Source organism: Drosophila novamexicana, unplaced genomic scaffold (genome assembly GCF_003285875.2).
Source record: "Drosophila novamexicana strain 15010-1031.04,08,12 unplaced genomic scaffold, DnovRS2.1 tig00000932-arrow-arrow-pilon, whole genome shotgun sequence".
NCBI lineage: Eukaryota > Metazoa > Arthropoda > Insecta > Diptera > Drosophilidae > Drosophila > Drosophila novamexicana.
This window is the reverse complement of record NW_020824832.1, coordinates 35,682-52,405: the sequence shown is the minus strand read 5'-3', so window position 1 is coordinate 52,405 and position 16,724 is coordinate 35,682. Positions and strand designations below refer to the sequence as shown.

The window sequence follows — 16,724 nt, the reverse complement described above, 5'->3', positions numbered from 1 at the left end:
TCAACGAGTATTTGCCTATTTGTACAAGTTTATCCATCGTATTCGGCGGCCCGGACTTTTGAATTTGGATCCTTCATACTTTTACGTAACGTTCAAAAGGGCTCTTTTTGGGATGATATAAAGAACGTGCAATCAAAGGGCGTGGTTGCTCGTACCAGTATACTCTCATCATTATTGCCCTTTCAGCAATTCGTCTGCAATATTGGCCGATTGGTGGCCGCAAAACAGTTTCCAGCATTGTAAACAAATTCATCCGATATTTCCGGAACAAGCCCCGCTTGGTGGAGCACGTAATGGCTAATCTTCCAAAGGAGCGATTTGTTGAAACTCGAGCATTTGATATAACTGGTGTAGACTTTTGCGGACCATTCTTCTACAAGCCTGACACTCGAAAGAAAGCTCCTATAAAATGCTACATCAGCGTATATATTTGCTTCGCCACGAAAGCCATTCATTTGGAGTTGGTCAATTATCTATCTACGTGTGCATTTCTCAATGCTCTAAAGCGCTTTATATGCACTCGTGGCAAGCCACGGCTCTTTTAAACCCTACCAACGGAACTTTTTTCTTATATTTAATTTTTCTTTATTACTTCAACGAGCGCATTGCGCGAGCTGCATTTGGTGTTGGAATAAGAGGGTTCAAGATATTCCCTAGTCGTGAGCTCCCGACTAGAACATTTTACTTGTTTTAATTTCTCTTTAATTTTTTAACGGTGCGCGTAGCGTGAGCTGCATTTGGTGTTGGAAGAATAGGGTTCAGGGTATCCCCTGGTCGGGATGTTTTTTATCAGACTTACACATAATACTGATCAAATAGAAAATTGCTCCATTTATTAAGTATCTTTCCACAATTTTTCACCCTTTTTTGTAAGAGAGCTATCTAAAGTCGACTGTGAAATTAAGGTTCTCCCTCTCAATAAAAAAGCTTACAAACCCGTTTTCAAATATACATATATTACAGCTCATAATACAAACTTGGAAATCCGTTTATTAGACTCGTATCGATTTATGGCTGGAGGCTAAGATGGTGTATTAAACTGTTTTATAATCAATTGGCGTTGATCTCTTATGCTTGAATCGCATTTTTTTCCTTTTTTATTAGCTAATCTAGCTTTACAATAATGGGATTACCATACTTAGTATTACGTATTAAGTTTTATATTATTTGATTTAGCTTGACTTTATGTAAGTACAGTGAAGAGCAACGGAGCAAGGACGCTGCCTTTGGGGACTCCAGCTTGGATTTCCTTGAATCAAGAGAACGTTCCGTCTACTACCACAGTAAATTTTTTATTTTTCAGGAAGCGAAGATTTTAGTTTGAACAGAAGTTTTTTGTACCACACTCGGTAAACCGCCTGTTTGATGTCAATGAATGCCGCGACGCAATACCTGAAGCTCTCGAGGCTGTCGAGGATGAAATCAACCACTTGGTGAAGCTGCTCCGGTGTTTATTTGCCGTCTTCGGAATCCGAACTGATGCCTTGGTATGGTGCGTTTAACGCAATCCAGCTCCGACACTCTGGCCATGGATATTCTGACGAATATTGATTGGTCGATAAGATTCGACTTGCGGAGCGTTTTTTTGGGTTTTGGGATCATGGCGATCGATGCGCTTTTCCATTGCCTTGGGAAGTGTCCGATTCGAAGCATCGTATTAAATATGAGTACAATAAAATGTATGCCTTTGGGGGGGAGCCGCTTTATTTATTTATTTATTGGATTTGTGTTTCGACCACTTTGAGGATCACCTAGACAGTGGACAGACCAGGCTGCACGCACAATTGGACGCACACGCACTAGGGTGTACTCGCGCAAGAGATAAGAAGCGGTTTCCTCTCGCTTTTATGCAGCTGCATCTACCTGCGCTACGTTTTATTGCCCTTAGCAAGCTAATTTGTGTTTGTTTTCTATTTATAGTTTTGTTTTTGTTTTTTTTTTTTTTTGCAAATTATTGTTACCGGCAATGCTGTTACATTGCTGCCGCCGTTGCTGTTGAGTGCATCTGGGTCCTGTTATTTTCCCGTTGGGCGCCAATTAGAAAGTTTGAGAGCTCGTAGACAGACTGTTAGAATTCAACTAACAACATAATTTCGTATAAGGTAAGCTAGACCTACTCCCTAAAACGCGGACTTTATACATAGTGCATAGTGTCGTATACATATACGCCGACAACGTGCTTGGCTAGTGACCCTCTCTGTTCTCTGATAATCGCGTTGCTTAACCTAATATAACCAAATAACAATTAGATCCTATAAATAGCCGAAGGCTTTAGCAACCAGCTATTTATTTTTTATACCCGGAACCCATTAAAAATTAGTAAAAGGGGTATAATGTATTTGTATAAAGATAAGTACGAGGCAAAAGTAAGCATCTTTATTGAATTCTATCAACAGCATTGCAATTGCATTTGCAATTGTATCGTATTCTGTGCTGTGTGTATGTGTTCCTATTTTAATTTTTCCCCGTTAAGAGTCAATTGGTAAGCAGCGTGGTCTGTTACGGTTTCGATTATTATTGATGGAACTATTTTTTATTTTTTTTAAATTAATTTGTATTACTGCTAAAGCAAACGAGCACATAGCGCCACCTGCATTTGATGTTGGCAGAAGTAACGTGAGTAACGCCCATACATTTGCATGCGACGCAAAATTTCTAGCCTGGCTTCCTAAACTGGCTATTACGATTTCCCACGACATGGCAGCCGACTGACAGCAGTACAGACTGACACGAGCAGCGAAATTAGTCGCCAGCCTGCCTGCAGAAAAGCTATTCGATGGTGTTTTGCGTCGCTTTGTTTTCGAAAAATATTGAGCGAAAAAGTTTTGAATTTACGATCGACGCATGTATGTATTTTTAATTCGAAGCAATGGGTTCAGGGTATAATAATCCCATTGTTTTTATACCCTATACCCATTAAAAATGGGTGTAAGGGTATATTGTATTTGTGCATAATCCAAATGTATGTAACAGGCAGAAGGAAGCATCTCCGATTCCATAAAGCCGAGTCGATCTAGCAATGTCCGTCTGTCTGTCTGTCCGTCTGTCCGTCCGTCCGTCTGTCCGTCTGTCTGTCCATCTGTCCGTATGTATGAACGCAAGGATCTCAGAACCTAGCAATCGATAAAAATTTCCAAGCAATCGATAAAAATCGATATCGATATCCTGTTTTTTGGGCAATTTTGGTAAATAATAAGACCTAGAGTCACCAAACTTGACATTAAGCTTCTAAAATTGAATATATATATTCATTTGATGTTGGAAGAAGAGGGTTCAGGGTATCCCCTAGTCGGGAGCTTCCGACTATAACATCTTACTTGTTTGAATTTAAACATGGGGAACTGTTCAAAAGAATACCTAAAATGGAGCCCTTACTTCGAGATCGCAATTTTTGAGTTTTGGAAGAAAAACTTTCGGTGCTTTTGTAAATTAAAGTAACTCGCTCAGCTGTTTATTTAAAGATGCGGTACTTTTCCCACTTACATGTTACCGAGAACCGGTGGAACACCAACCTGTTAAATTGGAAAATGTGACATTTCTCAAACCAGTGGACAGAGGCTATTAGACTTTATATTGTTTTTGGTTCAGGGTATTCCTTAGTAGGGAGCTTCTAACTAGAGCCTCTACCTCTTGTTTTGGTCTAGCTTACATTTTAAGAAATTAAGATCTCTACAGTTAGTTGAATTATAGGTTATAAACCAGTCGGTACCTATGAGCTCTAAAAATTCTGAATTTATATACTATTCATGAAGCCACATATCAAACTTGGTGACTCTATCTCTTATAACTTATGAGATTTGCTAAAAACAGAATTTCGATTCGATTTTTATCGATTGCTTGTAAATGAGACTAGTTATCGATTATTGAAAACAAATTAGTACTGCGCGGGCACTAGGAGGACCAATGGACGGATACGGATGGTCGTACGGATGACAGACGGTAGACATGGCTAAATCGACTCGGCTATTTATGCTGATTAAGAAAATATATACTTCTGGCAGTAACATACATTTGCACAAATACATAAATATAGCCGTTTTATCCATTTTTAATGGGTTTTAGGTATAATAAAGGAAGTAAGAGGATCTAGTTGGGCGTTCCTCCAAAAACTCTTTTACCAAGACCAAATGCAGCTTGTACCACGAGCTCATTTACTTAAGCAGAAATAAAACCAAATTTAACAAACTGTAATACTTGCTACCGCCTCTACTTAAAAACCACACGAACAATATAATTTCGACTAAATAAAACAATTAAATAGTAGAGCACGGTATACAATACAGTCACAAATGCAATTATTTTTGTGTGCATGCATTTGTGTGTATATGCACATGTATTCAGAATTTCTTGTAATTTGCGCTAGTTGCCGCAAACACGTAGTCTTCTGCCTATTACATACATGCACAAATGCATTGTACAGTTTCCACTCATTTTCAACGGGCTCAGGGTATAATTGCGCATTTTAAGCACCAAATTTATTCTCGGCAGTGTGCGGTCCTAAAGGGTAAAAAGAGTTTATTAGTTTTGTGCAAATGTATGTAACAGGCACAAGGATGCATCGCTGATCCCATAAAGTATATATATTTATTAGTAGTCGCGTCGATGTAACCATGTCCGTCTTTCCGTCCGTCTGTTCGTATGTATGAACGCGTCGATTTCAGAACTTTTACGCTTGAGACTTCAAATTTTCAAGATACGTCCCCGTAGTGACCGCGCTCGAGCTTGAATCCAATCATCGATAACTTTTGCCGATTCAAAGATCTGTTTTTTGAGCAAATTTCTTAGGTTATAAGAGCGGAAGTCATCAAATTTCACATGCAGCTTCTAGTATGGTATGCGCAGATCAGGTATCTATCATAATTTGGCTAACATCAACCTATCAGATAAATCACATTTTTCCATTGAAACTTTATTCTCCGTATGACTGTAAGGGATGGGGCGATGATCAGAAGTTAGGTCGGTTGAAACTAGATGAGTTCGTCACTGGCAAGGGGCACAAACTTACGTTTTAAGCTTTCGTAGACAGTTTTTTCTTATTGGCATGAAATGTGTAACGCATAGAACGAGACATCTCAAACCCCTTCTATTTGAATACGTGTGTTTTATTCAGGAACAAATCTTAGACTAAACATTTGAGAACTTAAAGTGACCCTAGCCAGCTGTGGGTTCGTTGGCAAAGGCAGCAACGACAAATCTGTAGCGTCAGTTTGTTGGCGGAGTCACCGGCGTCGGCGTAGCTATTTAATGCGTTGGTGTCGGACTTGCATTGTTAACTTTATGCTGGGCGACAAACCTACAATCGATGTCGCAATGGTCGATTCGCTTTGTCGGCAATATTTCGATTCGACGGATGTTTATTGAACTTGTTGTTTTAGGATTCTTTGCAAATTAATTATTTGTTGGTATTGCAACATTACGATATATATATATATAATGATGGTTTTGGCGACCTTTCATTAACGTAATTATATAGTTGGCTGGCTCGAGCTCCGGGTTTGTTTAAATTAAACAATGAAAACAATTTTATTGAATTTTGCTTCCAATATATTTCGGTTGCACATCGGCCAACCGTCTTCAGGGTTTTAACACAAGGTAGAAAAAACAATTAACATTAAAATATATTAAATTAAACTATAAATTGAGACATTTAACATACATTATTTTACACATCTGCGGTTTTTGACGTAGAGATTCAAACTGAGTCTGTTTGAGCACAATTTTCTGGGGCTGGTTTGTAGTTTAGTCGTTTGTTCATTGGTGTGCTTACTATGTGTAGCATTTTAAATGAGTTTCGTTTAGTGTAGTGTTGTTCTTGTTGTATGATTGTTGTTGCAGCAAAATTTGGTGTGTGGTTGTATATTTTTATTGAATAATCATAACAATAACATGCCTTCTGCAGCCGAATTCAAATAATGCTAACAGCAAAAAAATCATAAAAGCAGAATGCCTTCTCAGCCGAGCTCAAATAATGTTAACAGTCGCCTTGAACTTCCGCGGAGATCGATCGGCGTCAACTCAATTTCGAAGTTCTTTGTTCAAATTAATTTGAGGGGTGTTTCACACTTTTCCAAAAATGTATTCCTCCATGTTGTGGGGGTCAAAGATTTGGTGGATGACGTTTCGCGGTCAAATTCATTTGAGACATGTTTCACATTTTTCACAGAATCAAGGCATCCTCGGTAAAAATGCGATTCTAAGATTTTGTTGGTGACGTTTTAATTTTTTTCCGATTTGCTTCAAAATTATTTTCAAAGCTCTACATAAAAAATGAATGAATACGTGTTTCAGCGATTTGGGAAATTCTACCCGCAACAGTAGTAAATTGTTTACCGTCCGATCAGTTTTAAAATCATCTTGAATGCTTTTTGAGAACATTTATTTTATACGTGCCACAGGCAAGGCCGGGCTATACTCGCTAATAATTGTATTTATATATATACATATATATATTCTAGATGAGCATCAACAGCCGAGTTTATATACCCATGTCTGTTTGTCCCTTTCTATGTAGTTCGTTTCAGGCTCTCTGCGCGAACAATCTTAAGATAACGGTGTCTTGTTTATATTTTGAACGCTTATCGCCAAAAAAGTTTTATTGCTTTGTTAACGTTGTTGCTGCGTGAACAACAGGCGTTCGTGTGTGTGTGTGAAACCGCTAGCTTTATCGGTTGGCTTTCAGCTCGGTTGGTATGCGTGAGGGGGGGCGCTGTCCCCGCGGGAGCAGCAGCTGGGTCGCCCGGAGCAGCGGGTGCAAGTGTGGAAAAGCGGGTTTTTGCCATGCCTCATGCGACGAGCGCTGTGAATGTGCCTGTAACTACCGTGGAGGAGCCGTCAACAAGTGCGGCGGCTCTGAAAAGGCGGAAAGGGTCAGCTGTCGAGCAGATGAAGGGGATAACGGGGGATTTATTGAAGCTTTCACTCAAGGGGAGAGCCACGTGGTCGCTCATTTGCAAGTTAGTCGACTACACAGGCAGTATGAGCAGCTCTTGTTCGCGCTTGTGGAGCGGAATGAACGGCTGCAGGGGCTCTTGGAGGCCGTTTGTGGGGGTGCAGGCGTTTCGCATGCTTCGCATGTTCCAGCCGGCCAATCGCAGGCTTCGTCGGTGAGCGCCGCCAGAGGGCGTCCCATGTCGGCAGTGCCGTCTACCCCGGAGATGTCTCGGCCAGTCGAGACCAGGTCCTCGGTTGTGGACGTGGTTGAGCAGGTGGTGAAGGAGGTAGGTCCCTCTCTTGGCGTGCGGATACATGAGGTGAAACCTCTAAGGGATGGAGGTACGTTAATTCGGACTCCATCGGTCGCCGAGCGTAAGAAGATCGTGGGAAACAAAAAATTCAACGAGGTGGGACTGGAAGTGAGTGTGAATAATAAATTAGGGCTGAAAGTTGTGGTTCAGGGCGTTCATCCGCAGATCACCCCTGACGAGTTCATGGATGACCTTTACGAGATGAACTTAAGGGACAAAATGTCACTTGAAGCCTTTAAGTACGGTGTCCGGATGACAAACATGCCATGGGAGGTGGGAGGTGATGTTGCAGTTAATATCGTCCTCGAGGGTGCTGTCGTGGCCATGCAGACCCTTTTAGAAATCGGACGCTGCTACATAAAATGGTTTTCATTTAGAGTGAGGAGTTTTGACCTGGTACCAAGATGCCACTGCTGTCTTGGTTTCGACCATAAGGTGGCCGAGTACAAAGCCAAAGACGACGTTTGCCGTCGCTGCGACCAGATGGGTCACCGCGTGGCTCAGTGCAGCAATGCACTGAATTACCGCAATTGCTCCTTTAAGGGGAAGCCGTCGTTACATCTGATGATGTTGTGCGGGCGAATGCTATACATTAAAATGTCTAGCAGATTTCTTCAGCTGAATTGTCAAAGGTCGTTATGTGTGATGTGGGGGCTATGATGTGTGAAAGGGGCAGAGTCGTTGCCTTGCTGCAGGAACCCTACGCGACCAGAGGTTTCGTAAGGGGATTGCCCGCATGTATGTGAGCAGCAGGGCCAACTCCGCTGTTATTGTGAATGAAGTCAGTATTGAATGCACTTAAGTGAGTTCAACTGTGTGTGAGCCTTAGCGGCAGTTTTGGCTGGATTTTTGTAGTAAGCATGTATTGTAAGTTTGAGGATCCCCTTGAACCATACATAGCTTATTTGGATGAGGTGCTACTACTGGTTAGTAGCGTACCAGTCATCCTTGGTCTTGATGCGAATGCATCGTCCCCCATGTGGTTCAGTAAGATGTCCCAGGATGTTCGGGTCGTTAACGAACCCAGTGAGTGGTACACGTTTGCGGGTCCGGTGGGTCAGAGTGACATTGATGTTACTTTAGTAAATGCGGTGTCAATGAGTATGTATGCTTTTCATTGGTGTGTACTAGGTGGGCTTGGTGTGAGGGTCCACAATCCGATTAAGATTATTGTCACACACACTATTACGAGGAATGAGAGTGTTAGGAGTAATCGCTGGTGTACTTGTAGTGCGAATCGGTCCCTTCATGGGCTCATTGTGCAGGAGGCGGCAACTCCAGTTCCGCTTAACGCGCCTAATGATTTGAATGTGGATGAGCAGGTCGTATGTGTGAATAGGTGGATAACTGGTGCGAATGATCGCATGTTTGAGAGGCACCGTAAGGTCAACCTCAAGCATATGAAGTGGTGGACGTATCAGTTGAGCACCAAGCGACGGATGGTCCAGTCTCTGCGGAAGCGATTCCAATGGGCGAGAGCTACCAATGCGGTAGGTGCAGCCCAACTCAGGAATTAATATAGTCTGTGTATGAATGAGTACAAGCAAATGCTTGTAAAGGTGAAAGATGATGAGTGACGCTCTTTCCTGGAACGCAATGAAGACGACCCCTGGGGTCGTGCTTATAAAAAAGTTCGAGGTAGAGGCAGGAAAACGGATGTAAGTAGCCTCCACCTATTGTGGTTAGTCCTGTTGATCCGCTTTTGGATAGTGAGGTGGAGGTGGCTTTCTCGAGGTTAAAGTGGAGGAAGTCCCCTGGTATGGATGGATTCTCTGGAGAAATGTGTAAAAGTGTCTGGAAGTAAATTCCAGAATATATGAAAGCGATGTATGCGCATTGTTCTGGAAAGGTTTATGGTAGAAAGGCTTCAGGAGAGAATGAGGGACCAAATGTCTGCGTGGAGGTATGTTAGTGACTCTGTTGAGGCTAGCAGCTCCACTACTTGTGTTGGGTGAGTGTTTTGAGAAGGTTGATGAATGTGGGTGCCGAGAATTAGATCTCTGAAAGAGCTATTTCTCTAGCAGACGTGCGTGTGCTGTAAGGCGATGTGAATGTGTGAGCGTAAATGTGGTTCGTGGCTGTCCGCAGGGATCTATCTGTGGCCCATTCATTTAGAACCGCATGATGGACCCCTTGCTGGGGCAGCTCGAGTAGATGTGTAAGTGTTGTGCGTATGCGGACGATCTGCTCGTCTTGATTGAGGGTCGATCGCGTCTTGAGATCGAGACGAATGCAGGTATGTGCTTGCGCACGGTGTAGTGTTGGGGTCAGTCTTGCAATGGACAAGACAGTGTCAATGCTGCTCAAGGGCAGATTGGCAACTAATCGACCACCCATTGTCAGACTGAATGGAGTGAATGTGAGGTATGCGTCTGAGGTTAAATACCTCGGCATAACCTTCGGCGAGAGGATCATATCGCTGGTCTCAAGGCCCGGCTACTTGGTTTGGTTGAGGACTGACGGGGGCCTAAGCAGACGTACAGACGTGTTTGCTGCATGTGCAGCATATGGATCGTCTATACGGTGTAAGGCGGTTACGACTGTGGTTGGCAGAAAAAAGTGCTGGCTTGACAGAGAGTGATTTTGTTAGGTTGTTTGCCTGTGTGCCGCACTGTCTCTACGGAGGCAATGCAGGTACTATTAGGAGTAGCCCCTCTTGACTTGGAGATCAGGCGTCGAGCCTTGATGTACATGAGGCGGCTGCCAGTGCAGCAGAATGATTAGCTAGCTGATAGGGATGTGGAGAGTTTAGGGCTTAGTGAATGCAAGAGATTGGTGAAAGAGTGTGTTCTGTCTGTCTGGCAAGTCAGATGGGACACAAGTGAGAATGGGCGTGTCACTCATCGGTTTATAAGGGAGGCCACATTTGTCGGCATTCGCACAGACTTTGGGATCGGCCTGAGCCTTGGATTTCTGTTGACTGGTCACGGTATCCTCAATGCGTTTTTGCGTTCGAGGAGCCTTTATGACAGTCCAGAATGCCGTTGTGGCTCGGCTGCTGAAACATGGGAGCATTTTCTCTGTGAGTGCAGTAGGTATTCAGATCTTCGAGATCTGAGGGGATGGGCATATGTGAGGTTAATGGTGGGTTTGACGTAAGTCAATCACTCTCCACTAGCGATAGGGTTAGAAATGAGTGAGTTTGCTAGAGCTGCATTTTCAAGGCGAAGAAATTGTATGAATGATGATGGATGGTAGATGTACAAATATGGGGGTACGAATGGTGGGGTACGAACGTGGGAGGTGTTTTTGAATGAGCATTTTGTTGAACATTGTGTTTGTCCGGGGTACGAGTTCGGACCAGTGGATTGATCTGGGACCACAGGCGTTAGGGAACACAGAGGCGGTCTCGGCTCTTTGCTCTCTCCGTCATAGTCTTTTGGGACTTGGTGGGGACACTAGCTGGCCGCCTAGCGGTTTGATCTATGATCAACTTTTAAATGCCATCGTTAGCGGCCATGAACATGGTTTATACTGTTCCACCTGTCAGTTGTTGTTTTACATCAATTGCGTTCTATTCCCTGCAGCAGTGTTTTAATTCGTTTTTGGGGGCACTAACAGTTAACTGTTTTGGAGTTTAAGTGGGAGGGTACTTCTGGTACGAGGCCTGACCAGAGGCTTTTAATCTGGTACCACGGGTAATCAGGGGCCCTCGGAAATTGTTCCGTCCTGGTTAATTGGTGCGGCCATTCGGGGAGTATCGTGGTGGTTGTGGTTTAACACCCAAATGCGGGTAGAGCATCGCTCGACGTAGAGTTGCGTCATTCAACCGGTTCCGTGATCCAGAGATCGGAAGAGGCTTAGATGGTCCTCGTGCCAAACCAAGGCAGGGGACACAACAAAACAGTCGTGTCGTTAATTGGTACTTGCGGAATTGCTGTTACAAGGGGGCGGATATTGTCGCTTAAATTAATCCTCTACTAGGATCCGTTAGATTAAGCCATTGTGGTAGGTGCTTAGCGTGCCCTTTGACTTTCATGTCCCTTTCTTTGCATACTAATCTCTCAGTTTCAAAGCTTTCGTTTTAAAACCGTATATACGGTCGTCTTTTTGTTGCACGCAGTACATATGGCAGAACCCGGCGAATAACAAAACTACACATTTATTAGTTTTTCTGTGCTCCTCGTATATATTTATAATATTTTCAACATCGGACCACTATATCATATAGCTAATATCGGAACGATTGGTCAAAAATTAAGTACTTGTATGGACAACTTTTTTGTTTCTCTAAATATCTTATAAAGAAAGGGAGAGACGATCCGACAGAGACAAAAGTAGACGAAGAGACGTATTTTGGTAATTCGACTCGGATGCAGATATTGACTTAAAATATTTATACATAAAAAAATAAATGCAAAATGATATAGTGGTTTTGAAATAGATTTTTCTCATATAGAAGAAACGTCATTTACATAAGAACATAATTTTCGAGCAATCGTTATTATGGCAACTAATAATATCATGGTCGGATCCGGCTGGTTTCGCGATATCTACAGCCTGCAACTGACAGTTTAAGAAGCGCTTAGCTTTTTGACATATTATTTTATTATTATTATTTATTAATGGTCGACAAAACGGGTGTCTTCTTCATTATTCAATAGGTTATACAATAGATTATATGCTAAAAGCCTAGTTAAAGAATACAATTTTCTAAATAGCATCACCGACCGATGGAGGTGTTTTATTGCCAGACCGGCCAGCTGTGCCCCTTTTCACAGCTCAGCTTTGTCGGTGACGCTTTTAGATCTACATCTAAGCAGAAGGTTGTAAGTAGGAAAAAAGTGTTCTCAAGTAAAATTAAAAATAATCTTAATTTGATATATTAATAAAGAAAATACAATAAATAGGAAAAAATAAATTAAGAAGATTGTTAATAAAGTAAAGCAATGTAAGTTAGATAAAGAGTGTTAAGTAGATAGGACAAAGAGAAAAGAAATGGGAAATCACCGACCCGGTGGGGGGAAATTTTTCAGCCTGTCCGGCAAGCTATGCCCCTGCTCATAGCTGGGAATGGTCAGCGACTTCCCGAAGGTATCCTGAGAGCAACGATTTTATTAGGGTTAGAGACAGTTCGGTAGAGAAAACGTGATGCAAACTATTATAATTTTTACGTAGCATGCGAAAAGGATTGTGCATAGCGTAGTCTGTTGTGCACGTAGATAGGAATAAGGGGCGATAATTTCTAGGTGGTCTAGCCGGAACAGAGAATTGAAGACGCCCCAACAGAAAAGGAGAATCTATGTCGCTAATAATCAACTTATGTAGAAGGACAACACCGAGAATTGTCCTATGGTTGGTTAACGATAGAAGGTTGAGAAGAAGCAGTCTGCTGGAGTAGGATGGCAACCGAAGATTAGCGTCCCAATTTAAACCTCGTAAGGCAACAAGCAGAAATTGCTTCTCAACAGATTCAATACGATCCTGGCTATTCTCATACTGTGGAGACCAGATGCAAGAGCAGTATTCAAGGATAGGGCGAACAAGAGAGATGTACAGAAGTTAACGATGGTATCTATGTGAAGATTGAAACAGAGTTTAGAATCAAAAATAACGCCTAGATCCTTAACTGTTAGTATACGTTGCAAAGGGATATTGTCGATTGTATAACTGACAAGATAAGGTGTAGTACGATTAAATGTCATAAACATACGCTTTGAACAATTAAGATGCGATTGATTGGCCGAACACCAAAGGTGCATAGCGTTCAAATCGTCTTGTAGACGAGAATGATGTAGGGGATTAGTGTATGATAGAAAAAGTTTGACATCGTCCGCATACATGAGTACACGGGCATGTGATATAACAGAGGGGAGATCATTTATAAAAAGAGTAAAGAGTAAAGAGTAAAGGTCCAAGATGACTACCTTGAGGAACACCAGAAGTAACGTGAACCCGTTTAAAAGTAGTCAGCCTCAGCATTACTTTTTGGGTCCTACCTTTTAAATAAGAATTAATCCAAAGCAAAAGAGATGGAGGGAAACCTAATTGGTCAAGTTTAAAAAGCAAAATGTCATGGTGCACAGAGTCAAACGCCTTACTGAAGTCAGTGTAAATGACATAATTTACCAAGGAAGTAAACTCAAGCAGATTGGTCGTAGTTGACCGATTCTGTACGAATCCATGTTGAACAGGGGAAACAACTGATTTGCAGAAATGCTGCAAATTCGAAGTGATTATTTTTTCAAAGAGTTTAGGAATAGCGGACAGTTTTGCAATGCCCCTGTAATTTTGTATATCAGACTTCCCACCTTTCTTGTGAAGAGGAATGATATCAGATTATTTTCAAAGAGATGGAAAGACAGGAAGAACTACACTCCTTGAGTAGACAACTAGGAATATTGTCCGGCCCAGGAGAGTAAGAAGATTTTAATGAGTTTATAGCTAATAGGAGAGAGGAGTGTGAAATAATGGGAGGAGGTATAGAACTAGCGGAAAAATAGTAAATGGGTAAGAATAAGTATTAGGACAGACTGAAGAGTAAGTTGATTGGAAAAAATTAGCAAAGAGGTTAGCAGAATCAGTGTCATTGCCAGCTTTATCCATCCCAATAGAAAAAGAAGATGGCAAACTTCAGGATTTACGCTTCAAGTTTGCAAAATTATAAAACTGTCTCGATATTGGGCAAATTGCCTTTTACAACGAGTTAGATAATTCTCATAGCATTGAGAATTAAGAAGAAAAAAGTTCGACTTGGCTATGGAATATTTGTACACGAACCAGACTTTTTAAACTTTTTAAAATATTTAGATTTTACATTAGATGGGATAATCTGGGAGTAAACCAGGGTGGTTTTCAAAAAGTAGTCGAAGGAATTGACTTAGGAATACACACATCTGAGAGGGAGTTTGGGGTGATATAAAAAAATTAATGGCAGTATTCATATCAACCGAGTCATATAAGAAAGACCAGTCGGTTGCATAAATAAGCTGATTCAGCAAAGAATAATAATAATAACAGAAAAGTTTTGACTGGAGAGTGGCTTTAACGGCAATTAACACCCCACAACCTCGAGTGGGGCAGAAATGGTACCCTGTATTGAAGGGACTGGAAGGGTGACAGGCTGGTTACGCTTTTTAGGCTTGAACTCGTGAACAGTCATGTGTGGAGGCCAAAATTTGGGATCACAAATGATTGGGAACATATCATGTGAAACATTTATTTTGAATGATGGTATTTCACGAGGGGTGGAGAAATTAAATTTGGTTATTGACACGCTAGCAGAAGATTTGATAGCAATATAGGCTGCCAATGACTCAGAAGTGGTGTAGGACGAAAGTCGAGACACAAAAACTTGCCTACGAGGGCAACTACCGTTAAAGTAGGCACTGATGGGGCTGTAGGTAATACAGGACTTGGAGGAGCTAAAGAGGCACAATGATTGTTTTTAACATAAGCTTTAAAACCGAGAGATTGGTTTTCATACAGCCATGCTTGGGCTTGGAGAGGCTTCCTGCTGCATCTGACATACATTTTCACAAAAGCAATACACCATTTTCATACATTTCTATGGGCGTGAACTAAACTAAAACTAATCTCCTCAGACCCTATTGCTATAGTAGTATTTGGATTTTGAGCGAATAAACCTGATTTCAATTAACAGCCTACACATTAACAACACAAATTGCAATAAAATTCGAAAAAGGACACACGCAAATGTACGTGTGCACATGCATACAGAAAAGGCCGGCGCTTGTCGCTAATTATGAATTTGCCAATACTTGATTACATTGTCTGCAGTCTCTTTCAATGTTTTCCAAACTTTGTTGGCAACATTACAATACACTCGGCATGGGTATAAAGGGCGCACACATCTGTATACAAAAAACAATTACTTTAAGCAGTAACTTTAAGCCGTGCGATATGAGGTCGAAGTTCAATCCACCTAATTTCTTGGTTGTTCTTTTTGCCATAATAGCACTGTACTCATTAAAAAAATTGTTTTAATAATGGTCATAATGGGCTGTAAAAGTCCAAACCCATGAAGTATATACATATTCTTCATAAGCATAAACAGCAGAATCCATCATGTCTTATATCAGTATGTGTTAGTTTGTCGATTTCCGGTACTATTGAAAATTTGCACATAGGTGTTCCTATTGCAGCCAGAGTTATAAATAGCATTTACTGTAACCTTTCTTACCTTTTAAGTTTGAACCTCATAAATAAAAGTATATGTTTACACTTCTTGCAAAATATATTTTGTTCTTTTGGTTTTGCTGCCGTACTCACCTTATCAAAGGCCATTGGACGGGAGAGCTTATCAATGGTTTGCTGCTGAGGCTGTTGAGTAATGCCACTTACACAAAGAAGCATACTGTCACCCCCATGGTGCTGATGTTTATGCAAAGCAGTTGCTGCTGCACCCGTTGGCTGCTCCTCATGGGAATGTTGCTGCGAATGGTGGTGCCCCAAGCAGCTGCCACTCAAAGCTGCTACAGCCTGAGTTGTAGCATTTAAAACAGTTGTAGTGGAGACCAAAGCAGAATTTCTTTCTCCATTTGAATTGTTGTTGGCGCTGTTAGTTAATACTGCTAATGTCGCTACATTGTTTTTCAATTGTGTCGGGGGCAGAAATTTCCCTGAAAGCTGCTGCGAAATTGTCGTCTTTACACATTGTGGTATTCGCACAAATTGCGCATGAGTTTGCTGTTGTGGCTGTGTCTGATGCTCAGTTATCGACGGTGGTGTTTCAACTGCAATAGCTGGATTGCAAGGAACCATCTGCCGTTCATTTTCTGGTGATGGATTACCAGTCGGCTCCATAGTTGCGCTGCCGTTTAAAAATGCGTTTGATCACTTGATTGCCTTTTTTCGGGATATGGTAAGTGCTCTTAATTTGAAGCCTTCCCGTAGACAGCTGTGCATTGCTTCCGATTCATTTCAATTGTTTTTTTTTTTTTACTCTTTATTTTTTTAAAATGGTTAAAGAGTGATTGTTTTACCCGAAATCCATTTTATATGTTATGTGTGTGCTTGCTACAAAATTAAGAACAGAGTTTACAATTACTAAAAGAATTAACAAGAAAGACTGCTTCAGTCGCGAATGGCTGGACTAGAATAAATCTATCCTATGGGGTCCGAAATGTCACCTAGTATGTGTTACATGTTTCATGATGAAATCAAAGTACCGTCCACAAGTCTATAATAACCATGTTGAATGAATTTTACATACATTTCAACTCATTTATAAAAGTCTAGCCGTACAAACACATGTCCCGAAAGCTACTGTGCTTGACTGTTAGTATTTAAATTTAATCCCCAAGTTAGTTCTGTATGAACAGCCCCGTTGCTTAAAGACCCTTTAATGTGGCATTTAATCATTTAACAATCAATTTTAGCGGAGTGAAGGAAACTTTCACTATCTAACAAACCAACACTAATTTTACCAAGGAGAATATTAAAAGGTCCACATCAGGACACAATGTTTTTTAAAGCTCTTCAGTTACTGATGAAAAAGGTTTGTAGACAAATTGAAAG

The 16,724-nt window shown here is 41.4% G+C and overlaps 1 protein-coding gene across 1 annotated transcript in view; it reads right to left on the bottom strand.

The window, feature by feature from the left end:
* The window catches only part of LOC115765157, a 157,032-nt gene extending 140,844 nt beyond the window's left edge, over nucleotides 1-16,188 (bottom strand). Inside the window, exon 1 of the mRNA XM_030708570.1 lies at nucleotides 15,477-16,188. Within this exon, the coding sequence (XP_030564430.1) occupies nucleotides 15,477-16,010 (534 nt within the window). The 5' untranslated portion in view covers nucleotides 16,011-16,188. The remainder of the gene's footprint in view (nucleotides 1-15,476) is intronic.
* Nucleotides 16,189-16,724: the final 536 nt, after the last annotated feature.